At 38.5% G+C, this 27,858-nt stretch overlaps 2 protein-coding genes across 3 annotated transcripts; one reads left to right on the forward strand and one right to left on the reverse strand.

Annotated features, from left to right (window-relative positions):
- Positions 1-763: 763 nt before the first annotated feature.
- zmynd12 (zinc finger, MYND-type containing 12) lies at positions 764-7,901 on the forward strand. 2 transcript variants are annotated; one of them, XM_038305966.1, is made up of 8 exons: positions 764-945; positions 3,434-3,560; positions 4,086-4,257; positions 4,342-4,511; positions 4,621-4,743; positions 5,486-5,579; positions 6,178-6,323; positions 7,630-7,901. In XM_038305966.1, the coding sequence occupies exons 1-8, from the start codon at positions 827-829 to the stop codon at positions 7,735-7,737; spliced, it is 1,059 nt and encodes a 352-aa protein (XP_038161894.1). In that variant the 5' UTR covers positions 764-826; the 3' UTR covers positions 7,738-7,901. The 2 variants fall into 2 exon arrangements, with proteins under 2 accessions (XP_038161894.1, XP_038161895.1); XM_038305967.1 differs by lacking the exon at positions 764-945 and adding an exon at positions 2,956-3,137.
- Positions 7,902-10,380: 2,479 nt separating this feature from the next.
- On the reverse strand, positions 10,381-25,306 carry rimkla (ribosomal modification protein rimK-like family member A). Its single transcript, XM_038305965.1, has 5 exons — positions 24,540-25,306; positions 17,211-17,441; positions 15,000-15,086; positions 13,816-14,019; positions 10,381-12,525 (listed from the first exon to the last, which is right to left on the reverse strand). Exons 1-5 carry the CDS (start codon positions 24,703-24,705, stop codon positions 12,014-12,016), a joined length of 1,200 nt encoding a protein of 399 aa, XP_038161893.1. The 5' UTR covers positions 24,706-25,306; the 3' UTR covers positions 10,381-12,013.
- Between the last annotated feature and the right edge of the window lie 2,552 nt (positions 25,307-27,858).

A 27,858-nucleotide genomic window follows, 5' to 3' on the forward strand; every position in this document is an offset into this window, starting at 1 on the left:
AATTAAATATCAAAATATTTATTTCTTCAATAAAATAAAGCCCTTCTGATTGATTTTGCAGCCTCACTGCCTGACAGCAGTCAATATATCTTCTGGTGGAGTCTCTCCCTTTTCTGGTGTCCTAAAAAATTGCCTGCCCATTATGAACAAACAGAAACAGAGAAAGTGGTAAATATAATAAAATAGCTGGATGTACTCTCTTCATCCTCTAACATGGGAGTTGGCTCAGAGCTTGTCTGCCTGGCTGTGTGTTTCCTGCAAGAGGCCGCCTTTTACAGTTGCTGTTTGTATCTCTACTGGAGATGACCGCTCACACTGAGCCTGGGTCTGCTCGAGGTTTCTTTATGTTAAAAGGGAGTTTTTCCTCTCCACTGTCGCTACAAGCATGCTTAATGTGAGGGATTGCATTTGAATCAATAAGTCGATGCAATCAACTGGTTTTCCTTAGATAGAAAACATTGAATCAATTAGACTGTATGATCTGGTGAACTGTAAAGTGCCTTGAGATGACATGTGATGTGAATTGGCACTATATAAATAAACTGAATTGAATTTAATTGAACAGCTACATTTTTTTTACCTAGGCTTAGAAACACCGTTTTAAGTGTGGCTTAGAATCCCCTAAATATTTATTTACATATATTTAGGGAAATAAACCAACATTTTTGCCCTACATATGCGTGAGAGCTGTTCACACACCCCTCCTCTTCCTTTTTACACTTCCTGGTTAAAATCAACGTCACCGCTAATTAGTTTCCATGGCAACCACAAACTCCGAAGAAAGTGCTGCGAATAAAACCAGCTGCCAAGAGGCTTTCTATCAACTATGGCGTCGACCTCCAGCATCTTACCTCTTGCTTTACCTAAAGGAAAGAAAAAGTTTTGCGAGCTATGTCATGGCGAGGCGTATTTTCAATGCAGCAAGTGTCGAGTCACCTTCTATTGGTAAGCTTGCTCCGTAGCCATCTTGTCTAAACATTTAATGTTTGCTCACACCATAAAAATACCCCTACTGTTAGTGAGAGGAGTTTATAACCGCATTGCCTATAATATTAACATTAATTTGGTTTTAGCAAGGATACGCAGACCTAACACTAGGTGGCGGTATGAGCCACACATATCACCAGGGTGATGTGGCTGCCGTTAGGAAAAAATGAAACAGCTGAAAACTGGATTACGACAGTGTAATAATATTTTGGTTTACCCTTGTGCTGCTGTTATATTATTTCAGTGTCACTAAACAGTCTTCTGCCATGTTTAATAGGACCAAAAAACCATTATTGGTCTTTATTTTCTGCTCCTAAAGCATAAAACTGTTCAGTAAACCCCTAGTGGCAGTGAACAGGAGCATGTGGAGGCCTACCCAGGGGATAATTATGATAAAGGATGAGCAACTAAAGCCAGTATCATGGAGTTTACAGCTACTAACTGTGCATGCTTTCTGTTAAACCTTTATACAGAAAATTAAGTCATAATAAAACCTACTATATTCGTAATTAAAGGTGCCATTGCACTGGATTAAAACCTAAAGACCTGCTAAAGCACTAACCTTTGCAATGTTTTGTTATTCAGTGTGCCTTAGAAAGGTGTAATATACATTTTTCTATCAAAACTTTAAAATTATTTTATCTGTTTTTTAATACTTTATAGGGCAAGTTGATGTTTTTGATCACTTGCATAAGTCTAGAAGCACAAGATCTATATCCAGCCATTCAGCAAACATACTGCTATCTGCTGTACATCTTATTTTGGAATTTGACCAATTAGGTGAGCCCTTGAATGATATATTACCTACTGTAAATTAAGTAAAGAAAGAAAAGTTAATAAGCCTAGTTAAAAATTATATTCAGGTTTACAAACTCAAAAATGTAAGTACCAGTATCAGCATTAATGCCTCTAAGGTTTCTTTCACTCTCAGAGTGTTTTTTAAATGAATTTATTATAGAAGCTCTTTTGTTATTTTTAGATTTTTTTTAGAAATTATGTACATCATCATGGAGACCAAAGAACAGATCAAACAGGATAATTATGTGCAGAAATGCAAAACAGGGTTAGGCTATAGAATAATATTCTGCTCTTTACTCATCTTAGGTAGGACTATTCCAACCGTGATCTGAATATGTAAAGAATTTGGCACAACAGCCAAACTGATAAGATACGACCATCCACCTAATCTTTTTGATTAAGGAGAACATTCAGCACCAAAGCAGCTGAAACTGCTATGGTATTTATGAGGGAGTTGCAGAGATTCTTATTTCAGATGGGATCATTTGTTGTCAGGCAAGGGAAAATGTACTAATGGAAGTCGCTGGAAGACCAGATTTCATTTTTTGCTGCTTTCTAGAGGGTAACCATGCAACGAAAGTTTATTTTGTCAGATTAAACCGAATTGGAGAAAGAGTAACCCTTATTTTCCCCGTTAACACACCACCCTATATAGGTGAAACATCATGCTGTAGGAGGCTTTGCTTCAATAATGAAGTAATGGTTGGAGCTAAAAACAAGGCATTACCAACTAATCGTAATTGGTTAGAACATATTTTGTTGAAAGAGCCACACTAATAAACCATTTGATTGATCTCAAACAACAAATCTTTTAAGCATGGCATTGATTACCAAATACGTGTTTTATCATGGTTTAAACAAAAATGTCTACATTTTTTCATGTTTTGATTTAATATGAAAAAAAAAAAGAAAATAAACATGTTTGCAGAGACCCTTTCCAATTAGAGCATTTCCAATTCAAACATTTTAATGGATTTGCAGAGCTGATGAATATTACAAAAGCATCCAAGCTGTTATTGCAGAGAAAGGTGTTTAGAATAAAATACCTCAAATTTGTTGCAGTATTTTAACATAATGTAGAATATGTCTAAAGGTGTACATGACATATAAAGGGTGTGCTTAGTTAAATAGTGTAAAACCATAGCACTGTGTTAGAGTAAATTGGGCCTTGAGCTGAGCAGCATTCATTGTCCGGTTTGTGGTGATGTGGTATGGCCAGATTTCTGCCTGATTAAAAAGACAAATGCAATGGAGGGAGCAAACATCGTCCCGGGAAAGGAATATGCACGGAAGGTTCAGACAGTTTCCACAAAAGTGTTCAGACGAAAAGATCCAGAGGAACCAAATTACAGGTTAGTTATTGTAGCTTTCAATTAACTTTGTCCTCCTTAAACTTGGATGGCTTTTTAGAATGTCAACAGAAGAAAAAAAAAAAAAAAAAAACCGCTTTACCCTCATACATTCTTTGTTTCTCTGGTATTTCACAACTTTTGGGACATGCTGGCCTAAAACATTACATGCAGTGCGTCACGAACAGCAGAGTGTTTCTTGGAGGTGTTGAAGTAATTTTGACTTCTTGGAATTACTGCTGTTGGTGCAGAGATGATATGTCTGGCTGGATGACAGATATATTTCTATGTCTCTTTAGTAATGTGGAGCACCAGCAGGCTGACTGGGCGGGAATCCATGAAACGATTTGTCAGCTGCTTGTTCCCATACGTGCCCCAACAGATATTCCCAACCAAGCCGCCCTCAGGGCAAACCAGCTAAAGAAGGTAAATGTATTAGTGTATACATATTAAAAGTGTGTACACAGCTATTTAAAAACACCATTAATTTATATTTTTTCTTTCTTCATCTCTCAGGAAAAGTTAACTGAAAAATAACAGCATAGTGATAAAAAAAAAAAAAACAATTCCTTCTTAAAGATGCTATGACAACAGACCTGATGAGACCTGCAATGCTTAACTTACGCTCTCAGTTTTATTTATTTTTTTACTGACCTGAAAAGTATGACAGAAAAATATTAAGATTTCAAAATGAAGAATTTCTAGAAAAATTGATCTTTAATTTTCATGGTCAGTGTTTTCTACAGTGGATTCTGTTTATTTCAGTCTCCAGTCTTTGGATTTTTCAGAACCACCTGAGTCTAATTTACTTCTGAAAATGATAGTTCAAAGAAATGGGATGACGTATAAGATCTGGATGCTATATTTCTTTGAAATGTTACACAATAATTTCTCCAAGTCTTATGAATGAAGTTGGAGCAAAGGTAACCATGGGTTTGGCTGCTTTTTCAGATAGAGCTGATTAGGATTTGCAGGTTGGAGGCTCAATGCAAGCTGTTGGAGGGAAAACATCAAGAGGCACTTCCTGCTGCTCACTGCTGCCTGCAAACATCCATTGACGTACATGGTGTTAGCAGCATTGAGCTCGTTCCTGCCTATTTGCTGTTGGCGGAGGCCAACGCTGGTAAGAGATGAGCACAGAGTCGGTACTTTGGGTCAGCTAATATATTTATTTTTATTTCTTACATTGCCTCATTCACCTTTCCAGGCCTGAATAATACTGCTGCTGTAGCAAGACACCTTTCAAAGGCTGAGCTCACCGTGGTGAGGAGTCCAGAACCAGGACCTTTCATCCAACACTGGCTTCATAGGAGCCTGGGCCAATTCTGCATGGCAGCTGGAAAGCTGGAAGCAGCTCTGCATCACTTTGCAAATGATGTTCGAATTTTTAATAACCATTACTGACATAAACGATTTTGCAAAAGGCTTTTAATAACTGAGTGAAATCCAAAATAATTAACTATATGTATATTTTTTTTAATTGCAGATATACTATGCCACTGAGGAGTATGGTTTTGACAGCGCCACCACCTCTAAGGGCTACTTTCTAATGGCTGCCGTGTTTTTCAAACAAAAGAAGTTGACCCTGGTTCACTACTTATATTCTAAGGTTTTCCCATACACATATTTTGCTTTATTTCTTTGTTCTTTATAATCCAAAGAGGCATTTTAGATCATGTAAGTAGTCAATCAGCCTAAAATAAACACCAGCAATGAATCTCAATAAATCAGAATATGCTGGGAAAGTAATTTCGTTCCATCATTAAATTCAAAAAGTGGAACTTGTTTATACATTTTTTACATAGCTGTATCAAATGTCTGTTTCTTTTAATTTAGACAATTACGGCTGATAATTTAAGAAAACCCAAAACCCTTCTACTAATTTCTGAAAGATAAACTTTATTTCTGGACATTTCATATATAGCCACACAATTATCACAAAGACAGTGAGTGACACCCTCCATATGATGGAAGTCCCTGCAAGCTGTCTGTTTACAGAATGTTGTACCTAAGCATATTTATGGAAACTGAGTGGAAGATGCTATAAGTACATGCTTTGAAAATATTTTACCTGTGTTAAAAATGCTTTATCTGTTGGTCTAATATAATATTCTAATTTCCTAATAAAATGAATATAAGGTTTTCATTAAGATTCAGCCATAATAACAAAATGACCAGATATAAACACCTGATTTATATATATTTTGTGAACACTAAATTACGTCTTAAAAAGAACAGTTTCAGCCAGAATGTAAGAAAGAAAATATTTGTGGTTTGTATTTGCTCGTGTGGTTTAATATTTTTTCTTTATTTTCTAAATTTAATCTAATAATTCTTTGTTTATTTTGTAGGTCGCACAAAGTTGGCACAACCATCTCAGCGGTCTGTTGAAAACCAACACCAATGTCCTCCAGAACTCTGCTGTGTCGCCATATTCCTCTTATGGTGGATATTTCTTTAATCAGTTCTATAAAACAGATCTAAATACAGATAAACATATACTTACTTTACTCTAAGCTATAAGAATAACCAGAAAATATCCCCATCTGTTCATCTTAAATCACACTTCAAACTCTAGCCAAGAGCTCCATTAACGTACAAACTAACAAATGAGAAACGGAAAGAAAAATAAGGTCAACTGAGCTATATTTAGCTGATCTGCCTTGCTGTGCAGCCCAAAAGCTAAACCCCAGATTTACACACTTAGGGCTGACTAGAGACCACTGCTGACACAACGCTGGCTGAGCAGCATCCGCACTACTTGCCTCTATCACAGCTGCTGCCCTACATGTATTACTAAGCCTGTTAGCTGCAAAGCAACTTCCCAGGCTTAATGTGATGTTTGCTGACGAAAGCAGGTGAGAAAGGATGCTGAGAAAAACTATAAACATTTAACAGACACACCCTAAGCAGAACACTCAGGGAATTCTTATTTATTATACATATTATTTTGTGTGTTTTTAATAACATTCAATTCACTTTTAAGGTGAAGGTAAGGTAAAAAATAAAATATCTTTTCTTTTTTTATATATACTTTAACTAGAAAAATCCCGGCTGGTTGAAATGGAGGAGATGCTGAGAACCATGTTGGAATTTCAACAAAAGGAGTTCAGAAAAAACGCAGTTCAGGCAGCGCTGTTGACCCACTGCCTGGCCATGTTGTGGCTGCTCAGAGGAGACTTCCAAAAGGTCAGTGAGCTGACGAGGTGACTCTGTGACACCGTTTCCTAGATCTTCCAAGCATTGTCTAAAGATTGGATTACTACTAATTGGTGACCCTGTAAACACAAGGAGCATATTAGTGGGATATTTAGAGAGAGTCGCGACAATCTGATCCTGGACTTGGCCTAGTGTACTGTGACTGCAAGTACTTTATTTCTTGTCGCCATGGCTCCTTTCCTACCTTAAACACCTATTAATGGCACTTTAAGGTAGGGTTTATAAATAGATTTCTCATTGTTAGGAACAGACTAAAAATGTTTTGTAAAGCAACAAAACAGAAAACATCTGACACCTTTTTTAAGCAAAATTACTTAGGCCATTTTGCTAATTTGCAATCTATTCTTTTACACATAAAATCAATGTGTTTTGTATGTATTTCCTTCTTTAACAGCCAAATAGAAAATAAAAATTATAATAGCATCACATGGTCCCTGATAATGTTCAGTCTGGAGATTGAGGTGCCAAATGTTTGGACACCACTGTTGTAAGAGGTATGAATATTTTTACAAGCCTCTATGTAATGCATTTAATATATCATCATAAACCACCTAAAACTTTTATGTTAAAATCATCTTTATATTATAAATAATTCCTACTTCATATCTTAGTAATAAAACACAAACGTATTTTAAGAGAGGCCCCACCCACCAGCGCTCAGACTCTGGAATGTTGGTGGGATGTCCTTCGCAAATGAACAGCTTTTTTCAAATCCATCCATTACATTCCTGTTGGATTAAGGTCATTGACTTGGATATTGAAAAACAATAACTTCAGTCTACTTTAATAATTTTGAAATGCCTTGCATGCTTTTGAATAGTCTCGCTGTGTGACCCACTTTCTCCTGCATTTCTCATTACAGACAAATGTCCTGTCAGCTCCATCTGAAATTCGCTTGTATTGATTTTATCTAAACAATTATGTTACAAATAGCAAAACGGCTTCAAATCGCGATTTTGTAACCTGTTGAAATGCAGTTCCACTTTGGTAGATAAAATTACATTTTGTCTATAAAATTAACACCCATCTTTCAGCTTGTGAAAGATGCAGACAGGGCTGTCTCTTATAATTGCATATATTCGTTTATGATTTTATAACCATCTTAAATCGATTCCCGTAATGAACGAGCACAGCATATCAGGATGTCAGTAGGGTATCTCAAGTGGGTTAAATTAAGCTGAACGTGTGGTCTAGTTTCAGTGACATCATTATAAAAGCCAGCTTTGCTTTCCCAAGAGGCTCTGACGAGCCGTGCTTGTGTTTGTTTCCGTGCCAGGCGCTGGGATTTGGCAGCACAGCCCTGCAGGCCAGCCAGCAGATAGCAAAACATGACCTGACAGAATCCATCCAAGGGCTGCTGCAGCAGGTGCAGTCTGCAGGCTGAACCACGGCCTGCTTCTGGTTAGACAACACCCCTGCTCTGCCTTTTGGTTCTTCCCTGAGATCTATTCCAACGATGTTTTCAACCTTACAGTTCATCCACACAGGGATGGAGAGAGTAGCTGAAAAGTTAAATAATAAAACATTTTATTATTCATCCACTTATCATTTGTGAATGTATGTACTTTGAAGAAAGATGCCCTTTTTCCTGTTTTAACTTTTTAGACTTAAATGTATAAAAGGTAAGTAATCAAATTATGATTTGTAAAAGAGAAAAACCTTATTATGAAACCACAATAACCATCTAGTTGACTCCTGAACTGATGTATTAATCCTCTTCAGGACCTCAACCCACCCTCATTATTTAAATCATTAAATTAGAAGCTGTCTAGTAACAAAGCAGGGCACACGATCTCATAAAGCAACACACCCCAATTTAAAACAGCTCAAGAACAGCAGAGAAACAAAGTTCCTGATATCTTTAATCTGGAAAGGGTTAAAAAGCCCAATCTGAGCCACCGGTTTCCAGTGAACCACAAAAACACGCAGCAAGTGATAAACCTTCCCATGAGTGTCTGGTCTACCAAAATTACTCCAAGAACCCATCGACGACTCATCACACAGGAACCCAAAACGCATCTAAGGCTCTGCAGGCCTCACTTGCATCAATTAAGGTCAGTGTTGATGATTTAATGATAAGGTAGAGACATTGAGTAAAAATGACCTCCACTACAGAGTTTTATGACCGAAAACATTGCTGACCTGAAGCAAGATGAAGATCCAACTAACATTCAACAAAAACATGTTAAATACTTACCAGAAAATGAGCTGTGGAAGAAGGAGGCTAAAGTGAGACTGCAGAATCTGCAGTTCTCCTTAAGTTTTAAAGAAACAAGATCATCACTATAGTTATGTAACGACTGGCTGCCAGTTTCTGGTAAACACTTATAACAGTTGCTGCTAAACTAGTGATCAGGTTTTCAGAGGCAATCTCTTTTTTTGGCTGTTTCTTCATAAAAAGTTGAGTTTAGGTATTTTATTAGGTTAACTTTGCTTGATAACATTTTTATTTTAGATTAAATGTCTTAAACGTCAATGTTTGACTAAAAAAGCAAAACTATAATTGTTTCCTCTTACATGCAAACTTAAAACAATCAAATAAAAATCCAAAGGGCACATTTTCATTGATTGGAATAATGACTCTTTATTCTAATCAAAAAAAGATGGATCTATATTTACATGATTTTGGACATTTGTGAACAACAATCTTAAGCCAGAAATAAAACAAAGCAAAAGGGAAGTGACATTTACTGGGACAGTTTATGCAACCACTTTCATATTTTCCATCTTAACAGTCTTGAACTCCTTTATAAAATGTGCAGAGAGCTGCAGTGAGTCACGTAAGCTCAAAGTCGCTTTCTTCCTGCAAACATACATATATCTGAAACCTTTCAGGAAATGTAGGTTTTAAAACAGATCTTATAGGCAAGTGTAGTTTGATTTAATATGCTAAGACACAATGTATGGTCAAACAGTCTGATAACCACTTCAATGTTAGTGTTATATTAAGTTATCTAAAACAAATAAAGGTGGGTCTGTTTTTTTACATTTAAATTCCCTTTTTTAAACAAAAAAATCAATGGAAAACTTAAATTCCCTTTTTTTAACAGCAGAACTGGAAATCTAACAGTAACCTTTTCAAAGTGGAGTTTTCCACAGTTATAAAACCTTCCTTTGGGCTGTCCGTGGACCCTGCTCCACAGTAAACTCTGTTTACTTTCCTTTGCCATATTCCTTCAGTAGCTTTTCACTTCATTGTAGGCAACTGAATAATTATGATCAGACAGAACTGAAAGCAGATTATAATCCAGATGTACTCTAAATACTAGGAAAACTTGAACGCAAAATCAGAGCCATCAGGCTGATGTTAAATGAACTATTGTCTGTATATATATATAAATAGATGAATGAAGTAATTGCATAACAGGGTCTGTGAGAGAGAAACAAGTGTTTATTTCTTTTGAAATGGCTGTGCGATCTTCATTTATGTTAAAGATGCTTGAATAGAGGCTTTAATATGCTGTTGATGCTGGGAAGGGTTCACCATGTGAGCATTCCATCATGTCAGGAATGTGGGCGATGTCAGATTTCAGTCTTTGATGGATTTGATCATGTAGATACCACACAACATCACAGTAGAGGTGTAAACGGAGCCACTGCGATAGTGCTGTAGTCAAAACCACACCAACCAAGACCGAGGATTACTGAGACCTTATATGGTCTCCGCCTCTAAATGTCTTGGTATTGTCTCAGTACTTCTCGGTTGTTGGGGTCTTGACTACAACACCTCACTGCGATCACAAGAGTTTAAAAAATAAAAAGCTGCCCTGCCCCCCCTCGTTTACCTGCTGGACACCATACAGTTACAAATTTGGCCCCCGACAAAGGAAAATGGAAAATCAAGCTTCACAGAGGTTTCACTTTATTGACACAATATTAGTGCACACAAACCACTTTTTTTCTTCAAAAAAATCCCATAAATTAGGAAGAAAACATGGAACATTATGAAACAAGCAAGGAAAAAAGTGCATGTTAACCATGGTATACACCACATACTGTAGTTTACAACCTTTTTTCATTGTTGTTATTTTTTTTATCTTTTTGGTCTACATGTAAGTATGTGTTATGTTTATGACATGTTTTAAGGAAGGGTCAGGACTGAGATCCAGGCTGCTTCCCTGAGTTGTGTTCAACAGAAAGAGTTACGAGCCTAAAGAGAGCTACGTGGACGATTCAGGGTTTATATTTGTGCTTTTGATCAGAGTTGGCCTGAAAATGTTCCCTAAGTCATGGAATACTGCTTCATACCTCATGCATCTGCCTTAACTGTCACCAGGTACACACAAGTAAAATCCACAGGAACAAAAGCTGTAAACAATAAAGTCTTGGCAGCTGTTTTAGTTTGTCTCTTTCCTCCATTAAGAAAAAAAAATCTGTTGAATACAACTTTAAAGAAATATTTTTTTGTTTGTTTTCTTTTTTAAAATGTGGGTGTCTTCAACAACTAACAGCAAATTAATGGAATGATAAAAATCTATAATTACATGACTGAACTAACCCAATCCACAACTGCCCAACCTAATTGCAGCTTGAGTCTCTTAAAATCACAGGTCTGTACAATCCAGTTTATCCACAGTAGATCACAACAACAGCAAAGTTGGCCTTTTTTCTCTCTGTTCCAGTTTTATCAGCTGCATACTACTATGCTTAAACTAATTTTGATATCTCAATTAATAACAAAAAATATATAACAGACATAAAATACAATGATATTTTAGGTCCTAGACATGAGAGGAAGGAACACCTGGTTTAGAAGGTGAGTAGAGCCTAAGCTGATATGTTCTGTATGTGTTTGGGATGTCCTATGGCAGTGAGACATCTCTGTTTTGAGGTATACTTTGCTTTCAGGTAATGAAACAGCTTAAAAACGGTCTCATTCTTCCTAAATATGTCACTAAGAGATAAAAAGACAAAACGCTTTTAGTAAAGTGCTAGGCATTTCATGTTTTCCTTAAGAAAAAGCAGATGGCTGCTGCTGGTAATCCAACACAATGGAACCTAAAATGTTGGAAATTAATTTTTTAATTTTTGAGTCCTAGCAGAACAGGACAGCAAATTGCTGATATAAAGTTTGCACACCTTCATTCAGGTCCCCGTCTTTTCTGCCCTTTTCATGAACACTTTATGACTAAATTGTAACTGACGGAGTGACATGCCTAGCTTGAGGGTACATTCAACTTAGAAATACTTCATTTTGCCCAGCATCGACCAAAGATAACCGCGTCAGCAGAACCTTTCAGATCTTTTTTTTTTTTTTTACATTGTGAGGATGTTTAAATACATGGCATTTAATGAAATTCTTCAACCATACAAAATAAAATAATACACACTAGCAGAGGCCAGTTTTGGCTGATATCTCATATGCTGTATGCTGTTAAGATTAGTTGAGAGCATACCCTGATTTTAGATACCTTTAAGGGATTTCAAGAAAAAATGCAAAGAAAAGAGAATCAGGGGAGCAGCCGTAGATCTCAACAGGTGAAGGCTTGTGTTTAGATGTTGCTGTCACAATGTTCTTTTGTTTCTCTTAGCTGTTTTTTTTTTGCACAGAAATTATGATTATTTGTTTCGGAGTGTTTTTTTTTTCTATGTGTGATTTTACAAGTGTATGTACTGTATGTGTTTGATGTGTGTTGCGTAGGGGGAGTGTGAATGAATTCTCACTCAGTCAATAGCTTGATCTCATTGGCTAGGAGGGTGTTAAAGTTGTAAGCTGCGTCGGGAAGATCGGGGAGGTCGGAGGCTGAGGAGTGACGAGGCGACGATTGCGAGGGCTCGGCCAACTCTGGGTCGCTCTCGCTGGAGGAGGAACCCACGCTCATGTTGCAGACAGCCTCTGGCAGGGAGCCCCCGCTGGTGTTCACCATGCAAACCTCGGGCTCGCTGCTGGTCTCGCTGGTGCTGGACACCACGGACAGTAGGGACATCTTCCGAGTCAGGCGGCTTGGGAGCGTTGAAAGGGCAAAGTCAGCTATAATCCCCGCCACGTCAATCCCGCAGGCCTGGTCGAAGGCGATGAAGCCCACGTTGGCATTGGCCTCGCAGACGACAAACGAGCCGTCGTTGAGCTGCAGGAGATCCACACCGCACACGTCCATGCCCAGGATGTTGGACACCTCAATGGCCAGCTGCTTGCCCTGCTCACTCAGAGGGCACATCATCCCCACACCACCTAACAATTTGGAGACGTGGGTTTGTGAATACATCTGATTTTAGTCAGTATAGTGAAAAAATATGGTTGATAAATAAAGAAACATGATAAACAATATGTATATTGTTCTGATTTTAATTCTGTAATAGGACTAAATGAAAATGAAAATGCAAGTCTCCTCTCCATATTTCTCATATTTGTACCCCAATTTGTCCCATAAACTCAGAAAAATCTGCCGGCCAATGTCCCAATTATGTCAGAGCCCTTCATCTTCAGCTAGACTAAACATACTCATCATCGCTTTACAAATCAGCCTCATCAGCTAAAGGGTCTAATAAACACTACCTGAACACATTAGGACAGACATATTCATACACACTGATGGTCAAAGAAACCAAATTACAGCTTAAATATAGTAGAATAAAACCTATCAATATAGACGTTAAATTATTAATAACATCAAGAGCCATTAAAGCTATTTAAATAACTTAGATAAACTCACTACTGACCGGTCAGACTTTCAGTTTTGTGTCTTTTTTAGGCAATCTTGAACTGAAATGCTCATTGACTCTTAAAGCTATGTAGAAATCACAAATACACTTAGATTTGCATAACTGCCTTGTAGCAAGTCGGAGAGGCGGCAGAGTTTTGCAGAAAAGAGCAAGACTTTTTTGCACCCACCTTACTTTTACGAATAAATCTATAAATATAAACCAGGTTTACCGTAGATCTATTTTAGAACCAGTCTTAAAATGTGCTGGGATTAGGGTCCTTTTGTGAAACTAACTAGTTTCTCTGTATGAACCCTTCAGCTCTTTAATTTAGAAGACTTTGAATTATCAACCTCCATTATTCTATCCACTGTATGCAAAACATCAGTGTCACTGCAGTAAAGCAGACTCTGCAGTATGCTGCCACCACCTGACAGCTGGTGAATTAGGTCCTTTTCAGGTTTAAAAGCCCTGCGATAACTACTTAAAGCATACCTCTGACATTTTGGCAAAACAAACAGTACCACTTGACCATTAAGTTCTCCAGAAGACATTGGACTCGTCCATGTGGGAAACTGCTGGCTTTGCTGGAGACTAAAGGTATCTGTCTTTCAGCAGGAACCTCTTTCTTGGTTAGCACCCTCTCAACACATGCTAATACTCAAACAATTTACCTGGCTGTGTTTAAAACGAGCTGCCACAATGAAAACATAGAAAATGCAAGGACATGAGAGTGGCAGAACTGTCAACTGTAAGGACAAACTAAATAGGCATGTGCTGTAATCAAACTAATGTTGGTGCCTCTTAGGAATTTGCCTACCCAGGGAGCAGTTGCTCTGCATGCGTCCATCGGTGGAGCAGCGAAGCATGGAGCCAATAACACGTCCGCCCACCAGGACCACTCGCACGTCACGACCGTGAGACTCCTTCACGTACTCCTGAAACAGGTAGGGGGTATCGTGGCGAATCAAGTGACACAAATCTGTCAGGTGGTGTTTGTCACGCGCCAGGAACACAGCCTTGCCTAAGAGAAGGAAGGAGAGACTAAATGAGGAGAAGAAAGGAAAAATGAGCAACTCTTCAGGCTATCGTCACACACAGACTTGTTCAAATTAAAATAATATCAAGTAGTTGCAGGGTTGGTTAATTATGAAATGAGAGTTTAGGCTGAATAGCTTCCTTAGCACCTTGGTGGCAAACAGCTGCTCTCTGATGAGCAACTCTCATGCAATTTCCCATTTCTCAAATAACTGACAGGACCTGCAGAGCCTCTTCTCACACAGGATAGAAGATGCCTGTTTTAATTAGCACAAGATGGCTCTGTCTCTCCAGTGTCTGGTCCTATGAACTGTTCCAGGGATAATCCTTTTATAACAATGTTATTACACAACCAAACAAGAGTAAATCTTCAGATTTTAATCAGCAAAGGAGTTGGTTTGAAGTAGAGTACAAACAAGGCAAGCACAAAGTTTAATTCTTCGAATACAATTATTATAGTTTGGTAATTTGGGATGTTGTGAATTATTTGACCCAAGTGGGCATTTCTTTACAATCATAATGCATCTAAAAGGAGTATCCTCACAAGGAGACTAAAAAACTCAGGGCTACATAAAATTTGTCACAGTTGGGTAAATGGTACGTGATGGAAACCTCGGCTTCGGAATATCCTGGTTATTTCTTCATCCTGCCTCTAAATAAGTCAATAACTATGAATAGAAATCAGCTAATGGTCCTGTGGTAATGGCACGGGTGGGGGTTGTTGTCTTGAAGGCAATGCACAAGTGTCTCAAACCCTCCACAGATGCCCTTCATGAACTTAACTGAGTGTTAATTCGTAACCTAAAGACAGGAATTATTAACCTGACTATATGAGGCTGTATTTTGTGGCTGCAGCATAGTGCTAATAATTTAACACTTTTTGAATGAACGTCATGTCAGGGAGGACTGAAATGTAATGTGGTGACCTTGTTGAATGACAGGACGTAATGGGGCTTATTCTCTTACCTCTGTGGCCGCGAGCGTTCTTCACCACCACTGGGTATCCCAGCGGCTCTGCCTCGTCAATCATCTTACGGAAGTTGTCGTGTCCCCCTGAGAAACACCCATCCAAACACACGCATAGACACACGCAGCAACAAACACACATTAAACCGAATTAGGAGCTGGGATTGCTTTTTGACATGGTTCACACATTACAGCCAATCTGGTAGGATCGGCAGAGGGAGAGAAACGTGTTGCTATGGAAACAAGGGTTTACTCAAAACAACGATGCTGTGGGAGTGCTGCCTGACTCAAATCTGTTGCCTTGATTCGCAGAACAGAAGAGCGGAGTCACTGACCGATGCATTGCATGTAAAGCAGCTGAGCTTTTTTTGACAGCGATTTATAATGGCAGCCTGTTGCAACGGATGTGCTTCAGCTTCCTGATTGGACTTTCGAGGGGAAAAATGGGTCATTCAAATGTTCGTTAATATCTTTTTTTTTTTTTTTGCATTTTCTTCCCTTTTTCACTCCTGTGTCTGTCTCAATGTCTCCCTCGTCCTGCATGCACTTACCTGGCATGCAGTCAAAGCAGCAGATGGAAACAACCCTGTGCCTCGGCTCTCCTGCTGTGCTAAATCTCATGTGTTTTCACTCAGACTAAAAAAGAAAATGTAGGAAAGAGCGGAAAAGATAGCAGATAAATCAATCAGTGAGTCGCTATGGTATTCTTTGGTAGAGGCACTAAAGCGTTATTTTGAAAATGAAAGGGCAGGGGGAGGGCTGGTTGCGGGTTGGTTACATAAGCTCTCCAGCTGTTCTACATGCATCGCCTGGCCTACTGTGCACAGAAACACATGGAATGTAGGCCAAACAGCCCCCGCTCATTCTTTTTTTCCCCCTGCTGTCTCTATCCTTCCTTTTCTGCTCTCATGAATACCACAGCAATGTTGAATTTTTTTTTTGAAACACAAAGAAATGAGCACGGCTGGTAGTCGGGCTTAGAACAATCTATGAAGTACAAGAAATAAACACAGGAGTCCCGGCTCTGTAGTACTCCTTTCACTCGTTTTTACAAATCAAAATAATCCCTTTAATTTTCTAGATTGTGGTGTCTCCTTACTGTCTTTAATTTACCAAAATAACTAAGCAGATCTTAACAGTGCCTTAAGTATTCATACCCATTTAATGTAATTTTGACTAATAACCACAATCTCTAATGTAGACCAAAAAAGTCGTCATTTCTACCAGCTTTGCAACAACAAGCTCACTAATTATTGAGATTGAAAAGGAAGCATCTGTCACTATTCCCCTGCCAGAGATTCCTGACTGGATTTGAGTCCGTTCATTCGAACACATGCACATGCCTTTATCTAAACCATTATATTATAGCTCTGGTTTTATGATTTGCTTTGTAGTCCTGCTACTCGTATGCAGCTTCTGACACGTTTGTTCTCGAGTTTTAGCTCAATTCTTCCACCAATCAATCCTGACCAGGTTCTCTGTCCCTCCTAAGGACCCGTACCACAATGTTTCTCCATGTTTTTCCGTGGGGACGGTGCATTTATCATAGTCTACAGGGTTGGGTTTTCTCTACACAGAATGCTTCTTGCCACTTTTCAATAAAGGTCAGAAATGTGGAGATCAACAGATGCCCCGGCAGATGATCCACACCCCCCGGAGCTGTGGTTCTCTACAGCTCCTCCAGCTATGGCTGCTTTTCTTATTCCAGCTGTTCTCGTTTAGCCTGTTAGTTTAGGTGGACTACCATGTTGCTGGGTTAGATGCTTTTTAGAATTAGATGGTCTCTAAGGGAAACTGGGTGTTTGGAATTTATTTAGGGTTTGAATACAGAAGCAGAGCAAACCACATTGTTGTGCAAAACTTCATATTGGTCTATAAAACTGAATCCCCGAGAAATGTTTTATTCTACCTTTGTTACATAGAGTGTGCAGGCTTTCTCAAAGCCCCGTACTAAGCTTGACTATGAAAATAAAATATAGGGTCTAATGATTCAAATGATTCATCTGTTTTTATTTACAGGAATATTTATGTTTATTTTTTTTTCCACAACCCTTGTGTATATAATTTCTTGGATGGATTTTAGGTTACATTCTGATTTATTATTATTATTATTTTTTTTTTTACAAAACCTAAACACATTTATCACATGGAGTTTTTTAATTTTGAAAATATACACACCAACTGCTAAGTTGGTCGTTAGTACGTTTTTACCGTAAGAGTAGGTGTCAGGAAGAGGGACCCCATGGCCGGCCAGTTCTTGAAAGGTCCAGAATTTGTTGACACAGTTGAGAATAGCCTGGGGCCGGTTGATCAGTCGGCAGCCCATCTTCTCCAGGTGGCGCAGCACGGTGATGTCACTGTCAGACTGAACCCAGGGCGTGGGGACCCGCACTACAACCACCTGAGGGTAAGACGTCACCAACTCCTGCTCCACTCGCAGACCTGGAGGGCAAGAAAATGATGGGGGGACAGGAGGAAAAGAAAAGTAAAACGACAAATCCGGTAGATTCCCTTATGTAAAATTACACACCGTCTATTTACTGTACTATTTACCAAGGTGATTGACTTAAAATCTAAAAAAGAAAACAAATAAGAATCAAAACAATACACAGTAGGTCAAATATTTTGAAATAGAGATCCTTAACATTTCCTGAGCCTTGCCTTGTTTGGTATTCTCAACACACCTCCAGCCACAAATACAAAACAGATAAAAATCAAACTCAAGCTTCTGTTCAACATCTTTTTTATTGGTTACTGTTTGACTCCATTTTCACACCAGTTATGTGAGTCAATTTACTATCGATTTACATCTATTTTCATGTTAAATTTAACAAACATATAAAGGGAATTTGTCCATTCTGTTTTAAACACAATATAGATATCATAAATGCATTGATCTAAACATTTAAAAAGAATTGAGAATTTTAGTTTGATGTTAATTCAATATTTTTTCAAGTGTTCAGGATTCGGTTGGATTTTAAGCCTGGAAAAACTTGGGCATCAAGCGCTGGAAAAGTTTACTTAACCTTTGAAAAAAAGGCCCCCTGACCCAGTTTACACCATAAGAGCATAGTACTTACAAGTATCTCTGAGACCCCTTTCAATCCAAAGACCGTCTTGAATTTATTTTGACTGAAATAAAAGCCTAATTATAGTTTCTGTTTCATGCACAGAAGTAAAAAAAAAAAAAAAAAAAAAAAAAAAAAAAAATATATATATATATATATATATATATATATATATATATATATATATATATATATATATATATATATATATATATATATATATATATATATATATATGTGTGTGTGTGTGTATATAGGATGTGTTCTGCCAGTCCAGCCATCTATACAAGAGTTGAATGCTGTGCTAATGCAAATAGTTCCTTGAATCTAAAGTGTCCGCTCCTTATTGAAAGTCAAATTGACCTTGGCTTCCAATGCCTCGGCCTGACACCCCCCTTTTCTTATGCTAATTGGAGCTACGGAACAAAAGCCAATCTGAGCACATCTGAATTGGTTACTGATCAGCCATTTCAATTCAGGGCACAATGAAAACAAGAGGGAGCTGACAATCTAGAAAAGTATAATGCTAGTGAAACAGAAATCACCCAGATTTTACTCCAAAGCACCTGTAAGATTACTTTAAGCTCTAACAGCCTTCTAATTCTACACAACAGAATCACATCAGTGGAAGCTTGCAGCACAGATGGCCTATCCATCAGCAATCGACCAGTTTGGCAATATTTCATTGGAAAACTGTTGTACAATTCATTTGCATACAACATGTTTTAGCCTGTGGTTACAATACAGGAGAAAATGCCACATTTGCACAGTAAAATGAAAATATTTGCCTTCTTATAAGCAGCAAGATTTTCATAGAAACCAGCATGCAGATATTATTAGAGATCAGAGAAGCTGAATGGCTGCGGTCCATTTAATAACAACAGACAGTTACTGATATGTTGGCTGATACAGTGTCTGTAACATGTATTCTTTACATGCTCTTATTGTGTTAACGGGCGGGTTTAAAGAGGAAATGAAATAAGCGAAATGCAGGAGGGCAGTGTGGAAAGGAGGGAACGTGTCGCATGAAAACAGAAAAGTAAGGAGCCATGAAAAGATCCCAAACCCTCCCCTTTTTTCCCTCCTTCTGCAAAGAAGCAGGAGGATTCATTGCCTCTCTCTATTCAGCCCTCTCTCCACACTGGTGGTTTTTGCAGGCCTCATCAGTGCTGTTACAGTGGGAAGTGTCAGGGGATGTGCTCTCATGCTTTTTGACAGACAGTATTCACAGTGCTTGTCTCCGTCTCCAGGGGGACCGAACGGAGACCAATGAGCGAGCGGGATGAATCAGCCCTATTCATCTGTGCTCGTGTTTGTGTGCTTTTCGCTGTCTGTCATGTGACCGTCACAAAAACCATAGCAGTTTAGTTGGATAATGGTTTAAGCACACAGCTGTGTTTTAGGAGAGAGTGTCTGTATCTGTTGGGTAGGATCGGTTTATGCTTGAAACTGAGGGAGCTGTGTTTTATTGCTGGTTCAACAGATCAAACTGTTTTCACTTTGCTCAACAGACTGTATAGGTTCATCCCATTTCCATCCCGCCCAGCAAAGCTTTAAAGAATAGCAGACATTCTATACATACCACTGTAAGGTTACAAAGCAGCCTGACAAACACGGTGACATGTGTGGCCTGTCCATCCTGAATGCACTGCTTTGAATTAAGGTACTGAAAACAGATTAGATGACTCAAGAGAATTTTAAGGGGGAATTTATAATTCTTTGACAGAGTGGCACCTAGTATTAGATTTAACCTGATTACTTCATTATATAACAATTAAAGGTATGGTTTATACTCTCTTTATGAGATGCGTGGGCTGATTACTGGTGTCACAGTATACCAAGCCTCAAAACAGGTTTTCTGAGAAATGTAGGCTTTTGGCTTCAAGTTCTTATGGTGAGACGTCAGAGGAAGTGTTGGAGTTTATAAAATATCCAGAGTGTATAATCCTAATAAATGACTGGCTATAAAAACTAACCTCTTGGCCGGAAACTGAACCTGTCAACCTGCCAATATCGGCTTGCTATGCTTGTATTGCACTATAAGAGCAAAACTATCCCGATTAGGGATGCATCCATATCAGATTTCTTTAAACTGAGGTTAAATGCTCATGTTTCACTACTTGCTGATGCAGAGTAATGCCATAAGTACTAAATAATAGCCTAGTAAAAAACAAGTGTCAATCACAAGATCTGAAAAGCTCTGCACAGAACAAGACAGATAGACTAGAAAATAATTTCTACATTTGGTAAGTGTGCCTTCTATATGTTTTTAAAAAGTCTGTATCAATACTGAATAAATGCTATGGATAACATTGCTGTAGCTGGATTAACTAAGGCATTAAAAAGGTTTTTAAAGCATTAAGAATAAATGTAGCATTTCTGCTTTAAATAAAAGCTGTGAAGATCATTTAGCAGACTATTAAATACAGCATCTTGATTAATAACACCAATCTTTATTAATATTTATTTTCAAAAAATCGGCATGAAAAACCCCTTGCCTGCAAATTATTGCTGCATATATAATATGCTTCATTGCTCTCTAGAATAACTGGTTATATATCTTTTTTTTTAAAGTACTAATTATTCACCAAATAGTTTTGCATTATTAACTATAAAGCTTAAGGGTTTTGGATTCTGGGAATTATTAAGCAAACATTGTTCTGTTTCTCACTGCAACCATACAAATTCCTTATCTAAATGCTTAGTCAAACTAGGATCATATGATCTCAGGGTGAATAGTGTTGTCTTTTTTTTTAGCAGTGGAAGTTTAAGTTCATGATGATTTGGGAGCCTATGTGCCTTTTTGATATTATCAGAAACAATAAAAATGCTCCAAACTAGAAGGCCAAACGTTGTGTTGCTTAGTTTATATTTAGCTATGTAAATGTTTATGCCTCCTGATAAAGTTTTTTTCTTTTCTTTTTAGAGATAAGAAAAATGCTGAGAGCCTATTTCCAAAAACCAATAAAATGCAAATGAACTCTTGACAGGCTAAATGTTTGGTTGATAAAGTGGGTCAGGTTACAGGTCTGCAGTGAGACTGTAGGCTAGGCCAAGCGGCTTAAAACATAACATCAGTTTTAATAAAATACAGAGAATATTAAATATATTATAGAATTTTAGATATGCCATATTACAGGTATGACAAAATAAGAGCATAGTTCCTGAACAATGAAACACTATTTATACTAACACAGCTACTGTAAGGAAACATTTTAGCTACTGATGCTAATATACCTTCTGTAGGTGAACAACGTTAATGAAGCTACCTCAGGATTGCATGTCCACTGACACAGATGTGCTGCATTTATCATTGGTGGGTAATGTCACGCCCACTACGATCACAGAGGATTATGAAAAGCATTCATGTCAGGACTCTCTTTAAATACATCCAATCATGGATGTAAGTCTCTGGGTTCGGCTGTTTCATACAAGTGGAGGGTATTTGTCAACAAAGACAACTTTAAATAGCAATATCTCCTCCCACAGACACTGAAAACACGAAAAACTTAGTCAGACTTTGATTTTAAATTAGTTCAGTTTAATTAACATGAAAACATCTAAACAGACAAAACTCTTCTGGTTTTGCATATTAATCAACATTTTATATATAATGCAAATCCATGTTAAGGGAAAATAAAAAACATGACATTCACTGATTTTGTTCTTGTTGCAATTTAGGTTTAAACAGTTTGTGTATACTCTGCCTATATAGATAAAATATTTAGGCCCCACCCATAACAACGCATGAAGTTTGTGACTTCTAATGTAGGAAGACTGCACTAGACAATCTGTCCACTACTTCTTAATCTGTAACGTAAAGCCGAGGCTCAAGAGACATTTGTATGTGCGCTTAGAGCCAACATGGATTACAGGCCAAATTAAGAGCCCTGTTCGTGAGCATCCAATTAAGCCCCAGTTCTTGACAGGGATCCACCTACAAATGCGAATAAGCTCATGTGATCTTTGTTTTAATGGAAACAGTATTTGTCTGCCCTTCTTTGGTTTCTAAGCTCAACTAACAATTGACTGCATAAATCAGTGATATGACAGGAAAAATAGAGTAAGATCTCTGAGTAGAGTACATGTCAGACCCATCCCCAATACCATCATACAGTTTCCTCCCTTCTATTCAACCTCGGCTAAGTTCAAGTACCAACAATTATGTGTTAACTTAAACCATCACACCTCTCATGTGGTGACCCAGCCCATTTCACACCATACTTACAAATTCCATGTGCATTTGTGTATTTTGTGGTCCCTTCTTATCACCATCAGTTTACCAAGACCTTCTGTGTGAGATTGTTTTGTTATCTCTAAACAAATCAGTACAAAACAACAGCAAAACTCTGAGAGGGATTGATTCCTCAAGGCAAGACAGACATACCAGTCAGCAATAAACTACATTAATAAGTTATTTTCAAAATGTCATGACTAGGATCAAAATTCATTGAATCTGTATATGACTGGATTGTTTTTATATAGTGTTTAATGGATCTGTTTCCTCTTGAAAATAAGTAGAAATCTATATAAACTAATGAATTATAAGCAGAAACCCACCAAAGGTAGCAGATTAAGGTGATGCTTCGCAGGGGCGGAGCTGGGTGGGGGGGGGGGGTCACCCTTACCATTCTTGTCCTCATAATACTGACAGTGGCAGGAGTAATACGCTCAAGTGATTCTACAGTAATACTCTCAATTTTCCAAACATGTTAACTTTTCATAGATTATAGTCAGTCTTCAGTTAAAAGAGAATTCCGGTTTTTAACACTTTTAGCCCATTTTCTGTAGTGTCCAGGATGAAATCGAATGATCGACACCAAAATTTTGACAATTGGTCCTGTCTCTGCTTTTTGGCTCATTTAGAATCCACCCCTGGCTGCTTCAGAACGGCTTCCATAGTGCATGTCCGATAATGTCCTTAAAACAACCTTAAACGTTATTTTTTTAAAATATGCTACTCACCGGGTCGTCAGCTCTGTTCAATGACGTTCCACAAAAAGTTTCGTAAAGAAAAAACGTTCCTGTAGTGTTTTATTTAGCATTTTGTAAATCCCATTGAGTTCTGTTGGAATAGTCAATATTCCCCTGCCACCGGAAACGGAAATGGAGCCTGTTTACACAGTTGTAGTCTTTTCGCTTCACTCTGTGTACTCCGACGTCGAGAATCAAGAATCCACCTTTCGTATTCCATTTTCAGAGTTTTTTAAAGTGTTTAACAGAGACGTTAGCACCTCGACGTCGGAGTACACACAGTGAAGCGAAAAGACTACAACTGTGTAAACAGGCCCCATTTCCGTTTCCGGTGGCAGGGGAATATTGACTATTCCAACAGAACTCAATGGGATTTACAAAATGCTAAATAAAACACTACAGGAACGTTTTTTCTTTACGAAACTTTTTTTGGAACGTCATTGAACAGCGCTGACGACCCGGTGAGTAGCATATTTTAAAAAAAGAACGTTTAAGGTTGTTTTAAGGACATTATCGGACATGCACTATGGAAGCCGTTCTGAAGCAGCCAGGGGTGGATTCTAAATGAGCCAAAAAGCAGAGACAGGACCAATTGTCAAAATTTTGGTGTCGATCATTCGATTTCATCCTGGACACTACAGAAAATGGGCTAAAAGTGTTAAAAACCGGAATTCTCCTTTAAATCATAGATAAATAACTACTCTAACCAAAACTTAGTAAACTAATTTTTTTTTGGTAGATATTAGTACTTGTAAATATAAATTTTATGCAGAATGATTATTGATATAAGTAGGTAAGTAATGACAATGAAAAAGATGTTCGACCCAGAACTCAAACCTGAAAGAACTTCATCCACTATACCTTTTATCTAGATGGATGTTTAAATATATATCTATTCGTTAGTAAAGGCTGTAGGAAAGTATACCTTGTTTTTATTTGGAAAATATGGTTGTTGTGGTTGTTCATTTTCCTGTTGGATCAGTATAGATTGACCCTGAGGTTCTGGTGCCAATCCGCTTTCAGCCACCCTTCAGTGTACATTGGTTATTGCCTGGGCACCCTTCTAAAAAAATTTCTGGCTACGCCTCTGATGCTGACTGCAACATGCATTAGCTTCTTACAGTGCATGACAAATGATTTTCTTTTAGTTATGAAAAACTAAAAAATGCAAAATCCAAACTGTGATGCAAAATTTGGATTTCCTTGGATAGTGTCATATTTCTTTATCATTCAAAAGAGCATTCCCCCAAGAGCTCATATTTGCGTGGAAAGCGGCATAATCAGCAGAATTTCAGTCAGGCGTGATCTCCTCCTCGGTCAGCAGACAATCCAGCAGGAAAGTGGGTTAGGCGGTCATTGCTGCGCAGACCAGGCAAGCCCTGCGTGGCACCGGACTGATCGAAACAATAACTCCCTTCTTTGAGCTTTATTTCATTACATGTCCTAATTTAAATACATAATGAACATAATTAGACACGACACATTGAGTGATACTTGCCTAGCTGGCCTTCGCTGATCGTCAGCACGATCTGATCCATGAGAAGGTAGCGGAATTCAACGTCCTCGTCGGCGCAGCGCTCCTTCAGAGCCCGGAGGATCTGGACCTGGGGGTACTCCTGGCTGATCCGCCGGTCGGTCACGAACCAAACCCGAGAACACATCATTTGGAATGTGGAGTGAATCAACGAAGCAGCCGAAAAACACAGCCGTGGAGTGGAGTGGAGAGGGGGGTGGGAGGCAGGTGTGAGCGCGGGATCACGGGCGGCAGAGATGCTCTCACAATAGAGGCAAAGCGGTGGGAGCGGGCTGGAATGTGGCTTAAAAACACCACTTGCTCAACCGCTGGCTGGACCGAACCGGCTGGGGTGAAAAGTGTTTTAAAAAATCACCTTTGTTTTCCGTAGCTTGCAGCCATCTGGTCTTCGTCGAACCCCTACAAATAAAAGCTAATTCGAAATAATGTTGAAGAAAATTTGGATTTTTATACTTCCTTTTCAATCGAGACGCAGCTTTTTTGCCGCCGAGGCAAACAAAGCTAAAGCCTCGCCGCCTGAGGAGCCACAGCCGCTGCTAAAAAAGTTTATCTTTCGTCAATTTAACAACAGCGACTATCAAAAACCGCACGACATAAACAAGCTAACCGACCTAACAACTGTGTCTATCTGCTCCGTCCGTTTGGCTGCTATCCACGCGGTATTGGTGCTGAAACATGCACGCGCTTTAGTTTACAACTCCGCTCCTCCAGGTCTCGTGCCCTTCCCCAAAACAAAAGGCTCGGATGGCAGATGACCAATCACGACTCGTGTATAACGTCGGTGTCTACGCAGCAAGCGGAAAAGGCGGGTACCCGTGCATCCTTTCAACCAATGAGGAAAGAGAAAACGTAACGGGCAGAAAGGGAGGGGTCGAAGCAGTTGGTGGCGCGAGCGGAATGCAGCGAGACGTCTGCAGGGTGAACGAGAGCGCGCATTCTCCGAACCGGTTCAGACCAGCCCTGCTGAGAGCTTTTTGGTGAAAAAAACAGCGTGGTCTCCCCCTCAGGCATAGGAAATGAATAAAAGTCAATACATGCCAAAGAAACCACAACTTTAAGTCTTTTTCTAATATTATCGATCGATAAATGATGGTTTATTTGAATTATAACACATCATTTGATGATGGCTATTGTTTACCAACGCCATCTAGGGACAGCTGTGTCGGTTGGGAGAAATTATCCTCCCACCCTTCTTTATGTGCAGAACAACTACTTTCTTTCTGCTAGTGGCGAGAGCAAGTATGGGGTAGACACGCTCTTTAAGGGAAGACATATCTAAAAATATATTTGAACTCAGCAATTATACCATTTTTCTACACAGGATTTATTGGAAGCAATTCGAGTTTTTTAAGTAGTGCCAATTCACAACAAAATATAAAGCTACACAAACCTGTTTGCACACCCTTTAACTAAACCATTTGCTTTGGTTAGCAACTGAACAAACCTATAGATAACATTTAACTTACTCAAAGAGCATAGTCTGCAGAGGGTATATATCATATCTATTGATGATTTAGATTTTGTTTAATTATTTCATTCACTAAAACTGTTTGTTTGATAGGAAACAAGATATATATATATTTAATATAAAAATATTAAAAGTGATACTTTTGCAAAAAAACAAACAAAACAAACACCTTTTCATTTCTTTTTTGTTAAAAATGTTCTTTTGCCATTTCGAAATATGATTTCTTAATGCAAACAAACCGGCCCTTATCTGAGGAGTCATAAAAACTCCACTGATGATAACCACTGATGACCCTTGAGTAAATAGGCTACTGGGTGCCTGATGGAACTTGTTTATGGCACCATTCTGTAAATCTTTAAGAGTCATTCTGACTTTTTTTGGGTTTGTTTTAACCTTGGAGCTTTGATGGAGACAGGATGTTAAATCCTATTCAAAGAAATGTAGTAAACATTGTAAAAATATAATCCTTGCTTCCCCCCAAAACTTTTATCAAGCTACTATAAACATAAATCTAAGACTTACCTTACCTAATAACAAAAAGCCTTCTAAAATATTACTTGGACTTAGACAACTTTATTGTCATTTTGTATACACAGAGTGTTTATAAAATGAAATTTTTGTTGTATAAAGCTTTCAGATGGTGAATGAGCAGCAGTTTAGCAGTGAAAAGAAACACTTCCAGTTCATAAAGTGCAGCAGTGATCAAAATGTAAACAATGTAGGAGAGAAAGATTGTGCAAAAGGCGTGGAATGTGGTAGTTCAGAGGAGTGCAAAAACAAATATATATTGTACAAAAATGCAGGTTCTATTTGGTATGATGTTATCAGTTTGATGCAGAGTCTCGCTTTGTTTTTTTTCAACAGTCTGATGGCAGTGGGGAAAAAGCTATTACAGAACCAGCTGGACGCACATCGAATGCTGCGAAGTCTCTTCCCAGAGGGCAGCAGCGAGAACAGTCTATGGTGGGGGTGTGAGGGGGATGATGTTACGGGCTCGGGACACGCAGCACTGGGATGAAATATCTTTACTGGAGGGGGTGGCGCCCTGATGATCCTCTCTGCCGTTCTCACCAGCCTTCTCATGTTCTTCCAGTCTGAGGCATTGCAGCCTCCACAGCATACAGTGAGACAACTGGTCAGAACGCTCTCTATTGGGCTTCTGTAGAAGGTCATGAGGATGAATGTGGGTAAGTGAGCTCTCCTCATCTTCCGCAGGAAGTAGAAGCACTTCTGTCACCTCCTAACCAGTGGGGTGGCATTCATAAACCAGGTGAGGGTGTCTGTGATGTGCACCCCCAGGAATGACCACCTCTACAGCTGAGCTGTTGATGAGCAGTGGAGTGGAGAAAAAGTTTATCCGAAGATGACTGTCAAATAGCATATATTTTAGCTTTTTAGGTCTTTTTCTTAAAAGATGTCCTTCATGTTTTTTACGTTGAGTAATAATCTGTCACCTTGAAACTGGGGTGCAGTTATTTCCTTATCCTTTTGGTAATGTCCCCCAAAAATTACAGTTTTTTTCCATCCATGAATTGGTTCTGAAACAGTGATGGGTAATCAAGTTGCTACTCTTTCTGTTTGACATTTGTACAATGTATAAATAAAAAAAATAAAAATTCGCAGATCATCAAAATAGGACACACATTTCAACAAAAAAACAAAAGCTATTGTAACTTGGGGCTATATGATACATCATGTCAAATATTTCAAACTGGATCCCTTCTTTTAATGTTAAAATGTGCTTAGCCCACTTCTTGGTTTAAAAAATGACAGGGCATCCTCATTTTAACATAAATCTAATAAATTGACTTAATT

Source organism: Cyprinodon tularosa, unplaced genomic scaffold (genome assembly GCF_016077235.1).
Source record: "Cyprinodon tularosa strain WSP-4 unplaced genomic scaffold, ASM1607723v1 ctg57, whole genome shotgun sequence".
NCBI classification, from domain to species: domain Eukaryota; kingdom Metazoa; phylum Chordata; class Actinopteri; order Cyprinodontiformes; family Cyprinodontidae; genus Cyprinodon; species Cyprinodon tularosa.

Bases quoted from the DNA above. Each gene is read 5' to 3' on its own strand.
- zmynd12 (XM_038305966.1), top strand. From the start codon at position 827: ATGGCGTCGACCTCCAGCATCTTACCTCTTGCTTTACCTAAAGGAAAG. The intron at 3,561-4,085 runs GTAAATGTATTA...CTGCTTTTTCAG, and splicing joins GGGCAAACCAGCTAAAGAAG to ATAGAGCTGATTAGGATTTG. The intron at 4,258-4,341 runs GTAAGAGATGAG...TCACCTTTCCAG, and splicing joins GTTGGCGGAGGCCAACGCTG to GCCTGAATAATACTGCTGCT.
- rimkla (XM_038305965.1), bottom strand. From the start codon at position 24,705: ATGATGTGTTCTCGGGTTTGGTTCGTGACCGACCGGCGGATCAGCCAG. The intron at 15,087-17,210 runs GTAAAAACGTAC...GGTGTTTCTCAG, and splicing joins TCCTGACACCTACTCTTACG to GGGGACACGACAACTTCCGT. The intron at 12,526-13,815 runs GTAGGCAAATTC...CCAAATTGTTAG, and splicing joins GCAGAGCAACTGCTCCCTGG to GTGGTGTGGGGATGATGTGC.